The sequence below is a fragment of the Oryx dammah genome, unplaced genomic scaffold (assembly GCF_014754425.2).
Source record: "Oryx dammah isolate SB20612 unplaced genomic scaffold, SCBI_Odam_1.1 HiC_scaffold_13, whole genome shotgun sequence".
NCBI lineage: Eukaryota > Metazoa > Chordata > Mammalia > Artiodactyla > Bovidae > Oryx > Oryx dammah.
Genome location: NW_024070197.1, coordinates 39,035,899 through 39,048,804, shown reverse-complemented (window position 1 = coordinate 39,048,804; position 12,906 = coordinate 39,035,899). Strand labels below are relative to the sequence as shown.

General features: G+C 53.3%; 1 protein-coding gene across 2 annotated transcripts in view; it reads left to right on the top strand.

The window, feature by feature from the left end:
* Positions 1–12,407, top strand: part of DRC7 (dynein regulatory complex subunit 7) — a 21,787-nt gene extending 9,380 nt beyond the window's left edge. Inside the window, exons 7-18 of one of the 2 annotated variants that reach the window (XM_040253896.1) lie at positions 556–774; positions 1,673–1,801; positions 5,462–5,534; positions 6,312–6,440; positions 6,650–6,778; positions 7,724–7,944; positions 8,729–8,944; positions 9,447–9,557; positions 9,646–9,756; positions 10,654–10,848; positions 11,708–11,847; positions 12,122–12,407. In XM_040253896.1, the coding sequence (XP_040109830.1) occupies positions 556–774; positions 1,673–1,801; positions 5,462–5,534; positions 6,312–6,440; positions 6,650–6,778; positions 7,724–7,944; positions 8,729–8,944; positions 9,447–9,557; positions 9,646–9,756; positions 10,654–10,848; positions 11,708–11,847; positions 12,122–12,215 (1,767 nt within the window). In that variant the 3' untranslated portion in view covers positions 12,216–12,407. The remainder of the gene's footprint in view (positions 1–555; positions 775–1,672; positions 1,802–5,461; positions 5,535–6,311; positions 6,441–6,649; positions 6,779–7,723; positions 7,945–8,728; positions 8,945–9,446; positions 9,558–9,645; positions 9,757–10,653; positions 10,849–11,707; positions 11,848–12,121) is intronic. The other variant, XM_040253897.1, reaches the window with a different exon arrangement.
* The last annotated feature ends 499 nt before the right edge of the window (positions 12,408–12,906 follow it).

Sequence of the window (12,906 nt, the reverse complement as noted above, 5' to 3'; positions counted from 1 at the left end):
CACCCTCCCATCCATCCTCCCACCATCCTCCCATCCATCCTCCCATCCATCCTCCCATCTCTCCTCCTATCCACCCACACTCTCATCATCCCTCTCATCTACTTTACTTCCCTCCCTTCTTGTCTTTCCTTCCATACAGTATTTATTCAGGGTCTACTGTGGGATGCAGTAGAGCCTGGGGATGCAGTAATGAACTTGGCACAGTGACCCTTTTCCCAGAGGGGTGCAGATAGGGAAGCCATATGGTATCCCTCTATCTTTCTTTGGATGAAATCTCACCCAGAATCACAACACAGAAAGCCAAAAATCCCAGATACCCTAGAGCTCCAAAAGGTCAAGTTTATAAACCACAGATCGAGCTAGATCCTCCCATTTTATTAAGAAAATAGGTTCAGAGGTGGGGTGATGTCTTCAAGGTCACGAAGTCAACCAGAGATGCAGTGTGAATCAAAATTTGGTTATTTTGCCAGTTCCTCAGCCCCAGGGAGATGTTTGGACCCCTGATGATCTCCTTCCCATCCATTTGCCTCGAGGTCACCCACCTTTCCCATGCAGGAGCAGGAGAATGCAAAGACTGACCCCCTGCACGGCCTTCGTGTGCATTCCTGGGTCCTGGTGTTGTCGGGGAAACGCGAGGTGCCTGAGAGCTTTTTCATTGACCCATTCACTGCACGCAGCTACAGCACCCAGGACGATCACTTCCTGGGAATTGAGAGCCTTTGGAACCACAAGAACTACTGGGTTAACATGCAGGATTGTTGGAACTGCTGCAAGGTGCTGGGCGGGCCTGGGCGGGTGTGGCAGGCACAGTGGGGGAGGGTGGGTGTGGCCTGTGGGGAGAGCTGGCACCAGCCAAGGGGGCTTTGGACTTTTCCTGGAGTACCCAGGGCCTACTGCTTTGCCCATACATAATCATTCCAGTATGATTATTGTCACTCTCTCTAAAATGCGGATTGTTAGTTCAACTGATTTTTTAAAAACATTATATTGAAGTGCAATATACACGCAGAAAAATACACTTATCCTACACGTCCAGCTCAATGAACTTCCATACATATTTATGTATAAAAACTCAGTGCCAGGACTTCCCTGGTGGTCCTGTGGTTGAGAATCCCTTTCAAATGCAGGGGATGCGGGTGGATCTCTGATGGGGGAACTAAGATCCCATGTGTCCTGGGGCAATGAAGACCCAGTGCAGCCAAAACAAAACCCAAAACCTCAGTGCCATTTACAGAAGTTAAAAAAATACATGCACATGTTTGGAGGGAGGTGGTAACTGGATACCAGGGGACTTTCTGGGAGTGTGGATAATGTTCTATTTCTTGAACCGGTCTTTGCCATACAGCGACACCTCACCTCTTCCTGTAAGGACAATGCCAGATGAGCTCCACATCCAGGCCTATCCCAGGCCAGAGAGTTTTCAAGTCTCTCACCCTAAGACCAACACAGGACGGCAGTCCCAGCTCCCCAGGGCCTCCGTCCCCCTTGTGGGGATGGGGAGGGCGGGCGAGGACTCTCAGAGGCAGCCTGGAGCCACATTCTAGCCCCTCAGACCCAGCCGGGTCTCTTCTCACCCTGGGCTTGGCTTTTCCCCACCCGCTCCCTGCCCCTGTGGAGCAGGAGGGGGGTGCACTGGCTGTGGGGTGTGCTCAGCGACCCCTTTCTCCATCAGGAGTTGGTCTTCGACCTGGGAGACCCCGTGAGGTGGGAGTACCTGCTCTTGGGGACCGACAAGCCTTTCCTGTCCCTGACCGAGGAGGAGGACGAGGGGGTGAATGGTGATGAAGACGTGGAAAACCTGGTGAGCCTCCGTGGATTGGGGGGACTTGACACCCTGTCTTGCTTCAGGCCAGCCTGACACACTTCCCCCCACAGGTATGTGTCTAGGGTGGGGGGAGCAGTTCAGATAGACCACTTATAGATTCCTTGAAGCAGAAGGGCCTGGACCATGCCCTCATTTTACAGATGGGCAGATGGAGGCTCAGACAGGTCCAGAGACCTGCCCAGGACCCCCAAATGGTGCAGGGAAAGGCTGAGACTTGCGTTCAGGCCTCCTGCCCACCCCCTACTCCCCCGCTCTGTACACACGCACAGCCCACACCCTGTTCAGGGGTTGCCCTGCTCTTTGGAGTAGGGCAATAAGACCCTCTCCACAAACCTAGGGAGCCCCAGAACCCATCCCTCTCATCCAGGCCTCTCCTGTGTGGTCACCATGATCCTCCACACACACTTCCAGACCTTTCTTGTCCCTCCTATCAGCCCTCTGAAGGTCATTGACCTGGTCATCTCTGATCTCCTACTCAGGGGCAATCCAGGCAGGTCTGCATGAGGCCCTGTGAGTGGAAGTCAGAGGCCCAGATGCCTTCGCTACTGGTTTCAACATCTTGGGCAAACTTCCTAACTGTTAGAAACTTCAGTTTCACCATCTGCATGTAAAATGGGGGAATGGGGTCAGTTACATCATGGTAGTAATAACTGGGGTATCCGTTTGCTAAAGTTGCCGTAACACAGACTGGGTGGCTTAAACAGTAGAAATTTCTTTTCTCACAGCCCTGGAGACTGGAAGTCGAGCTGTCAGCAGGGTTGGATTCCCCTCAGCTTGTAGGGGTGCCCACCCCCAGGTGCTCACACTCTTTGCTCTGTGTGCGTCTGTGTCCTAATCTCTTCCTATAAGGACACCAGTAGTATTGGATTAGGGCTCAACCGAAGGACCTCAGTTTAACTTCGATACCTCTTTAAAGATCCTATCTCCAAATATAGTCACATTCTGGGGTTCTGGGTACTAGGACATATGAGTTTTAGGGGGATACAAGTCAGCCCATAGGTAACACTCATATGGCCCTTTCTAAGTGCTGTGAAAGCGATAGTGTTGGTGTAGCTCAGTTGTGTCTAACTCTGCCCCGCCATGGGCTGTAGCCTGCCAGACTTCTCTGTCCATGGGATTTTCCAGGCAAGAATACTGGAGTGGGTTGGGATCTTCCCGACCCAGAGATTGAACCTGGGTCTCTTGCATTGCAGGCAGATTCTTTACCATCTAAGCCACCAGGGAAGGCCTTCTAAGTGCCAGTAGGTGTTTAACTTGCCTTCACAGCTACCCGGTGTGATGGGTACTAGTGATTATTATTGCCCCATTTTACTGACAGGAAGGCTTACATACAGAGGGTGAAATAACTGACCCAAAGTTACACAGCCAATAAGTGACAGAGCTGGGATTTGACTTGGGATTTGACAGTCCGGCTCCCAAGTCTGGTCTCAAAGGCAGTTCTTTTCGGCCTCCTGGGGCTGCATGAGGACAAGTGAGACCACCGGTGTGAAGTGCTTGGACAGACGTGTAGACCCACCTGGAAGTGGTGGTGAGTGTTCGCAGTGTCTTCTCCCTGGAGACCAGAGAGCCTCCTCTCCTGTGCAGTAAATCCTGGACCACTGGCGCCCCCTGCAGGCATCAAAATGAGAACAGACAGGCCAAGTGGGTGTCAAAAGAAGTTTGCTTTGGCAAGAAGAGTTTTGTTTTTGTTTTGTTTTGTTTTAATTTTTTATTTTATATTGGAGTATAGCCGATTTACAATGTTGTGATAGTTTCAGGTGAACAGCAAAGGGACTCAGCCATGCATTTACATGTATCCATTCATGGAGAAGTTTCAAACTGAGAAAATCTTATGGAAGTTTCTGTGGTTACCTAACTTGAAGATCACGTGTCCACTGTAGTTGCTAAGTCGTGTCCGACACTTTGCGACCCCATGGACTGTAGCCCGCCAGGCTCCTCTGTCCATGGGATTCTCCACGCAAGAATACTGGACTGGGTTGCCATTTCCTCCTCCAGGGGATCATCCTGACCCAGGATCGAGCCCACATCTCCTGCACTGGCAGGCAGGTTCTTTATCAGTGAGCCACCAGTGAAACCCTTAAACCTGAGTTTGTTTCTGTTTTGCATGTGTATTCATTTGTATCATTTTTCAATTGAACATCAGAGAAGTCATACTGGAGAAAGGCCTTATAAGTGAATGCATTCAATGTGAAAAATGTTTTACCCATAAATCCTCTTTCTATGTACATCAAAGAATTCACACTGGAGAAAGGCCTTCTACATGCAATGAATGTGGGAAATCTTTTATCAACAACTCCAATTTCCATAGACATCAGAGAATTCACACAGGAGAAAGCCCTTATGCCTGTAATGTATGTGGAAAATCTTTTATAACTCTGGCTGGCATCCGTTATCATCAGCAAGCTCACAGAGGGGAAGTGCCATATAAGGGCAGTAACTATGGGACCTCCTTTAATCAAATGCACCTCCTCAGTTCTGGTAGGAAAATCCACACTGGAGAAAAGTCTTATGAGTGCAGTGAACGTGGGGAATCTTTTACTGCTAACTCTGGCCTTTGGTATCATCAGAGAATTCACAGTGGAGAAAGGCTTTATGAGTGCAGTGAACGTGGGGAAATCTTTTATTGCGAGGATGAGCCTTCTCAGTCATCAGAGAGTTCACACTGAAGAAAGACGTTATAAGTGCAGTGACTGTAGAAAATGTTTTATTAGCAATTCAAGCCTTCTTCGTCATCAGAGTTCACAGCAGAGAAAGGCCTCATGAGTGCAGTGACGTGGGAAATCTTTTCCTGCTAGCTGTGGCCTTTGGTATCATCAGAGAGTTCATTTGTCTAGACTAGGCCCTTATTTGCCAGATGGGGAAACTAGGCTCAAAGAGAAAGAAAAACAGTAAAGTCAACCAGAAAGTGAAAGTGAAGTTGCTCACTCGTGTCCAACTCTTTGCGACCCCATAGACTATTTCCAGGCAATAGTACTGGAGTGGATTGCCATTTCCTTTTCCAGGGGATCTTCCCAACCCAGGGCACGAACCCAGGTCTTCTGCATTGTAGACAGACGCTTTACCGTCTGAGCCACCAGGGAAGTAGAGCTAGAACACTGTTAGAAGTGGGATTCGAACCCACGCCTCCAGGGGAGACTATGACCTGAAGGCAGCGCCTTAGACCCCTCAGCCAGCAGTGTCCCAAACCCTTCTGTGCATTTATCAGTCAATCCTCCCAAGCAGTTAGAAAACTGAGACTCAGAGCCCTTAAGGGACTTTACCTGAGCTGGTGTTGGATGGAGGGTGGGGCTTGGGCCCACCCAACTCCAGAAGCCCCTTTTCTAATGAAAGGCCTGTGGCTTTGTCTCCTGACTCTGCGGGAAGTCGGGGGCGGGGGGGGGGTGTCCCACAGGACAGGGCATGGCTGTCCTCGCCAGGCGCCAGGTGGGTAGAGGGGTGGAGCTGCTCCTCCTCCTCCCTCCATCTCAGGCCATACCAGGTCAGATCTCTAGCACACCTGAGGGAGCTGACAAGCAACCTTGGGGGGCTTGGCCCTGGGGGGTGAGGGAGCAGCTCTGACCTGCCGATAAGTCAGCCCTGATCAGAAGGTCCAGTCCTGATCAGAACTACCCACCCCACCCCCACCTCTCCCAACAGGGCAAGGAGGATGAGGATAAGAGCTTCGACATGCCACCCTCGTGGGTGGAGCAGATTGAGATCTCCCCCGAAGGTACAGCATCTCTGGGCCTTTGGGGGCATCTGTGGCGGCGGGATGCCTGCCGAGGCTGCCTTGGCTCCTCATTTCCAAACCCTGGCCCCATGTTTCCTGCTGCACCCTCTTCATCTCTTCCTTCCCACATACACACTCAGCTCTGCGGCCGGGGGCCGAGTCTGGCATACAGGACAGGGCTCAGCTACCAGACCCAGGGTGATGGAGTGTGGCAGATGCTGCTCCCCTCCCTCGGCCCACTCTGCCAGGAGGAGACTATGCACAGTACCCGGGGTGGGGGGCAGGGAAAGCGAGGGGGCAGAGCATGCTTGTGCCCCGTGCCAGCCTCTGCTGATTGCTGAGATTTCCATCTGGGAGTGCCTGGACCCATGGGGAGGACCTAGGCTGTCTCATCAGGGCGGGAAGGGCTGGAGAGGGTGTCATGGGAACTGGGGGTTGGAGGCTGGGAGTGGGTGAGTAGAAAGGGCTTCTGGGAGGAAGGCTCATCTAAGCTAAGTTTTAAGGGATCGGAAGAAGTCAGCACAGTAAGGGCAGGAGGGGATGGTGTTTCCAGCCGAGATCTGGAAGAGTGCAGTGTGGTCAGGCTCAAGCTGAGATGTCCTCCAGGGCAGGAGTTGCCCTCATGACTTGTCCCCTCTGCCTCCTTGGAGTGGGCTTGGGGGCTGGAGGAGCTGAGCAAACAGCACAGTGAACAGAGGCTGAAGAGTGGCTGGTGAGGCTGGCCTTCCCTTCCCCCAGTCTGGGGAGGAAAGACCCCAGCCCACTCTGTGTCCTCAGCATTCGAGACCCGCTGCCCAAACGGGAAGAAGGTGATACAGTACAAGAGGGCGAAGCTGGAGAAGTGGGCCCCGTACCTCAACAACAACGGCCTCGTGTGCCGCCTCACCACCTATGAGGACCTGGAGTGTAAGTAGGCAGCTCTAGCTGCGGGGCGCGGGGGTGGGGGGAGGGGGCAGAAGAGCTGGGTTCCCCGACATGTTACGTGACCTCGGTCATGTCACCACCCCTATCCATGTGAGTGTGCACCATGCTGGTGTGCTCTGTGTGCTGGGAGTGGTGGGACAGCAGCTGGGGGACCTGGCCTGGCTGCTTCAGACACCGATCGGGCCCCACAGGTACCAAGACTTTGGAGGTGAAGGAGTGGTACCAGAACAGGGAGGACATGTTGGAGCTGAAGCACATAAACAAGATCACGGGCTTGAATGTCGACTACTTCAAGCCAGGCCACCCTCAGGCACTGCGCAGTGCGTGGACCCCATTGCTAAGCCAGCTAGGAGCCCAGGGTGGGGCCTCATGTGCTCCTTAGAGCAGCCTCCACAGCAGCTGATGCGTGGTGGGAGGAACCAGCATCCTTATTGCCAGGGTTCTTGGGTGGCAAGCAACCGAAATATCCCCTTCCTCCCCAAGCAAAGCAGATGTGTGGGAGGTCAGAGGAATCACAGAAAATCTAAGGAAATGTGACAAGTGTTCCTCCAGGAAAGGTAAAGCAGGGCTGCAGCCCATGCTGTGGTTGGGATCAGGTACCCATTGGGTGTTAGGATGCCTACAAGAAAACCAACAAGCACCCCCCACAAGGGCAATGCAGGGGGCAGAAGTGTGGCAGTGCAGATGTGGCAGTGAGCCCAGGAGGCTGGGAAGCAGGGAAGGACATATCCTGGGAGGGAATTAACAACCCAAACCAAGAATTCACAAAAGAATAGGGTCAATACATCTAAAAACATGTCCAATCTCACTTGGTTGAGACAGGAAGGGGAGGGGAGGGACAGGAAGGGAAGGGGAAAGAAAGAAAATCAGTAAGGGACCAACCTACAACCCTTCAGTTGGCAAAAATGAAAAAATGGCCCTACCACATGTAAGCAAGAAACTCCCCTTCATTCCTGGTAGGACAGCAAATTGGCACAACTTTTCTGGGGAGCGGTTGGGCAAAATAATCAATGATAGCTTTCACTTATGTATGTTTTTTGACCCGCAGTTCTGTTGCACAAATAGCAGGCAAGAAGGAAACATACATCAAACAGATGTTCATCATGGTGTTGATTGTAATAACAAAAAAGCTGGAAGCAGCCTAAACACTTAGCTCTAGGGCATTGGTGACATCATACATGAGGCTTCTCCCCAGGGCCTGGGGTCGGGTTATGAAGCCAGGGGCTCCGGGTGCTCACCTAGGCGTCCCCTGGCCCCCACCGCAGTGCACTCGTACAAGTCCATGCAACCTGAGATGGACCGTGTCATGGAGTTTTACGAAACGGCCCGCGTGGACAGCCTGATCAAGCGGGAGGAGACGCCCAAGACGATGACAGAGTACTACCAAGGACGGCCAGACTTCCTCTCCTACCGCCATGTCAATTTCGGGCCCCGGATGAAGAAGCTGGCTTTGAACAGCGCAGAGTCAAACCCACGGCCCATGGTGGTAAGTACCTGCTGGACATGGGGATGGGGTGCCTGCCTACTCTGGTGGGCCAAGGTTACCCTGAAAGGGAGGAACCCCGACTCCAGGGAGCCTTCTTTACTGAGTGACCTTTCCTATTTTACCAAACACACCATCTCAGGTCTGTCTGATGCCAGACATCAGCCACTGGGCCACCGAGGTATTATGTCCTTGTGTGTGTATACGCACTCTTGACTAAACACTTAGAAAATATGTAAAATTATAAAAAGTAAAAAATATCTCAAAATGCCATCTCTCAGCTATTATCACATATTAATAGATTGGATTTTGAGAGTCTTTTCAAAGATGTGTATGTGTGTGTGTGTGCACGCGTGCAGAATTCCTGTATCACCCTCTTCACTTAAATTGTGCGGCTTTTTCCTCCATATCATCACCAGTTATTTTGCACCTATATTTAACTTCTGCACACCAAAGAAGCTCTTTTTAGCAGTAAGCATTGTCAAGTGATAGAGCAGGCTGCCTGGAGAGGTGGTGAGCTCCCCATCTCTGGAGGTGGGCAACCAGAGTCTGGCAGAAGGAGCTAGAGAAGAAATGGCGCACCACACAGGGCTGGAGCGCTGGGCACTGAGAACCCCTGGGGCCTTGAGAGCTACTGTCTAGCTGGGAGGGGCTGTTCTACATGAACCCCGCCCCCCAAATAACCCCAGACCCCAGCGTCCCTGAGGGTCCTTTGCGCCTGTCCTCAGGGCAGGCACAGAAGTTCCCCTTGTCCACCCCGCCTCCTCTGCATCTTCTGGTGTCCCAGAAAATCACAGAGCGATTCTTCCGCAACCCTGCGAAGCCTGCGGACGAGGACGTGGCCGAGCGAGTGTTTCTGATCGCGGAGGAGCGCATTCAGCTGCGCTATCACTGCCGCCCGGACCACATCACGGCCAACAAGCGCGAGTTCCTGCGGCGCATGGAGGTGGACAGCAAGGGCAACAAGATCATCATGACCCCCGACATGTGTATCAGCTTCGAGGTGGGCTCGGGAGTCTGGCGGGCAGGGGCAGGATGGGGTGGAGTGAGGAGAGAGCCCTGGGGCCCTACACGCTGTCTCGGGGACCTAGGAGAACTGGGATGGAAGGCCCTGGTACCCAGCCTGGAAATTCATCTTCGCCCCTGGGAAAATCAAGACCTCCCATCTGGGAATAATACTCTGAGCTTCTCTGAAAATCGTCTCCTTTTCCATCCTGCACCAAGGCTGTGACAGATCTCGACACCTCCGCGGGGCTGGCTTTCCTAGCTCCAGTCCTGACTTTGCTGGCACATTCCTCGGCCCCTCTGAGTCTCCACTTTCTCTTCTGTTGCTAGTTGTGCTTTTAGAGATGCAGCAGAGCGAGAGAGGTGAAGCAACTGGCTGGAGGTCACACAGCTAGAAAATGGCAGGGGAAGATCTGAACCCAAGAGATCTGGCTCCAGAATCTGCCCACAACCCCAGCCGTTGCTGCTGCTTCTCCGAGTCACTGTGGCGGTTGTTCCAGGTGGAGCCAATGGAGCACACCAAGAAGCTTCTCTACCAGTACGAGGCCATGATGAAGCTGAAGAAGGAGGAGAAGCTGTCCAGACATCAAGCCTGGGAGTCAGAGCTGGAGGTCGGGTGTCCTGCGGGAGAGTGGCCAGATGGCAGGTAGCAGGGGTGGGGGGTGTTTTAACCATGTCTGCCCCCACTTCCCAACTCAGGTGCTAGAGATCCTGAAGCTTCGAGAGGAGGAGGAGGAGGCACACACACTGACCATCTCCATCTATGACACCAAGCGCAACGAGAAGAGCAAGGAGTACCGGGAGGCCATGGTGAGCCCTGCTCCCTGGCTTCCCCCGGACCCCTCCCCCACCGACCCCCCCCCCACCTCCAGGGTGCTGAGGTTGATAGGGATTCTAGGGGGAAGCCCTTTAGAGGTGTGAAGTTATTGACACCGCAGTGGTCCTCTTTGCTGTGAGCTGACCATTTCCCTGGATCATGCCCCAACACATGCTCAGGACACAGGCCAGGTCCCCCCACACCACCTCCAGGAGCTATGGCCAAGCCTAGACCTCCACCTGGGGGCTTCCCTGGAGGTTGTGACCTGGTCTGGTAGCACCAGAGAGCGGGCTCTGGCCATGGGCCTGAGCTCTCTGGCCCCTGCACACAGGGCCTTCACATTACCCACTCTGGTTGCAAGACCTAGCTTGGTTTTTTTGAGGCCAGCTTCAAAATCCCCTTCACCAACCAAGTGGAGATTTCTTCAAACAAACAAACAAAAAAAATAGATGAGGTTGGCCAAGACAGGACTGGGCACCTGAGGTCTGGTTCTCAGACCCCCAGAGGTGGGGATGTCCGCCCCCACATCTCCAGCTTCACTGGGCTCTGGCAGCCAACACAGGACATAAAGAAGGCCCCAGGGTAGAAGGGATAAAAGGAACTCACCAGCAGTTTTTAACATCATTAACAACCACGCTTTATTACCATTTATCGAGTGAGCATCTGCTGAATGATAGGTATGTACTGAGGCTGGAGTGGAGGCATGTGAACTCACAGACACCAGAGTTGGCTGTCACCAATAACCATGAACTCAGGAGACAGCACAGAGCCCTCTGAGGCCTCAAGCACAGAGGGTTTGGGGCCCGGTTTGTGTGGTCACATCTCAATAGAGCTGTTTGGGGGATGTCTGCGGCCCCTGCTGGTCCAGCCGACCCTCGGTCCCCTTACAGGAGCGCGTGCTACACGAGGAGCACCTGCGACAGGTGGAGGCCCAGCTGGACTACCTGGCCCCGTTCCTGGCCCAGCTCCCGCCTGGGGAGAAGCTCACGCGCTGGCAGGCCGTGCGCCTCAAGGAGGAGTGCCTCAATGACTTCAAGCAGCGGCTCATTGACAAAGCCAACCTCATCCAGGCCCGGTTTGAAAAGGTGCAGCCGGGGCCCTGGCAGGGGTGGGGACCTCGGTATCCTCCACCGGAAAACCAGCCCAGGGCTGTTGGCTCACCATCTCATAGACTTGTGAGGGACTAATGGGGGGGCGGGGGAGGAGGTCAGTGCCTGTTGTGTCCAAAGGACCAAGCTGTCCTTCCTCATCCTTGTTTATTGGGTGGAAGGGTGGATGGAGGGGTGGATGAGTGAACAGAGGGATGGAGGGGTGGGTGGCTGGCTGGCTGGAGCATTATAACAACTCCTATAGTTTTTGACCCATTTCTGTTGGTCAGGTACACACCATGTAGTTCCCCTGCATTATCTTATTTAATCTTCACAAACAGCTCTATGGTGGTACGGGTGGGGGTGAGTGCAATGACCCTCATTTTGCAGACGACAGATTGGAAGCTCTGAAAATGTACTTTGACCAGAGTCACATGGCTCTCAGTCCTGACTCTAACCTTGTGGACATGTTGTTGTTTAGTCGCTAAGTTCTGTCTGACTCTTTCTGACCCCATGCACTGTGCAGCCCACCAGGCTCCTCTGTCCATGGGATTTCCCAGGCAAGAATACTGGAGTGGGTTGCCATTTCCTTCTCCAGGGGATCTTCCCCAGGCAGGGGTCGAACCCACGTCTCCTCTATTGGCAGGCTGACTCTTTGCCGCTGAGCCACCTAGGAAGTCCCTGTGGACATGTGTCCCTCTAAACAAGGCCCCAGGTCTTCTGCCCCTGCTTCTCTGGCTTCTATAAGAAGGGGTGACGGGGCTGACCTTGTGGGGCTGTTTGATGCCCTGTGCAGGGGCGGGGTCAGCCTGCGGTCTGGGTCAGCCCTCCCTGCTCTCCCTCCCCGTGCCCACAGGAGACTCAAGAGTTGCAGAAGAAGCAGCAGTGGTATCAGGAGAATCAGGTGACCCTGACGCCTGAGGATGAAGACTTATACCTGAGTTACTGCTCTCAGGCCATGTTCCGAATCCGTATCCTGGAACAGCGGCTCAGTCGGTGAGGAGGCAGGGGTGGGGGGAGCCAAGAGGCCCCACAAGGATGTTGGAGCATCAGCTTTTGTTTTTTTTTGGTTTTGCTGGGTCCTCATTGCGGTGCATAGGCAGAAGCGGTTGTGGCACGCAGGCTTAATTGCCCTGCGGCATGTGGGCTCTCAGTTCCCCGACCAGAGATCGAAACCATGTCCCCTGCAATGGAAGAAGGATTCTTAACCACTGGACCACCACGGAAGTCTCAAGAGTACCAGCTTTGTAACCCCTCCCTCTGATTTCAGACACAAAGAGCTGGCCCCACTGAAGTACTTGGCTCTGGAGGAAAAGCTCTACAAGGACCCACGCCTGGTGGAGTTACTTAAAGTCTTTGTTTGATGCTCCTCACCGCCTACACCTGTGGTCCTCTGAGTCCCTCCTGAGGCCCCAGCAAAGCTGCCAGAGAAAGAAACCTCCCCCAAAGCCTGGCCCTCGTGTTCCGTACGCCCAGCTAATGACCATCCACTCAGGCACACTACTTTCCTGCTTTTCCTAATTTACCTGTAAATAAACACTTGCCATTTGCCACGTATACCTCATGTTTCACAGACTCCAGCAGCAGCCCTTTTCTCCTTCCCTTCTTTATCTGTGGCCTGGGACCACCTTTACAGCCTTATCTTATTTAATACAGCAACTGCGTCCCCATTTCACACATGGCTAATTAGTGGCTGATAAGAAGAGGCGCTGGAATTCAGTCTCTTGCAGTCTAGCGTCAAGAAGCCAAGTTCTGGGGCACACACTGTAGGCTTGCCATTCCCACTTTGTGAGCTGGGCCACCCCAGCCATGGTGGGGGTGCAAGACCCTCAGTTTGCAGACAAGAAACTGGAAGCTCTGAAATGTACCGGATCCAGAGCTACATGGCTGTCTCAGCCTTAACCCCGGGTCTGACTTCATAAGCATTATATCCCTTTAAACAAGATCCCAGTGGCTTTCTCCCAAGACATGTGTGTGACCCCTGCCTCTGTTCCTCTGACTTCTGTGGGTAGCGGCTCTTCCCAAAGCCCACCCCACCCGAGTCCCAAGTGAAGT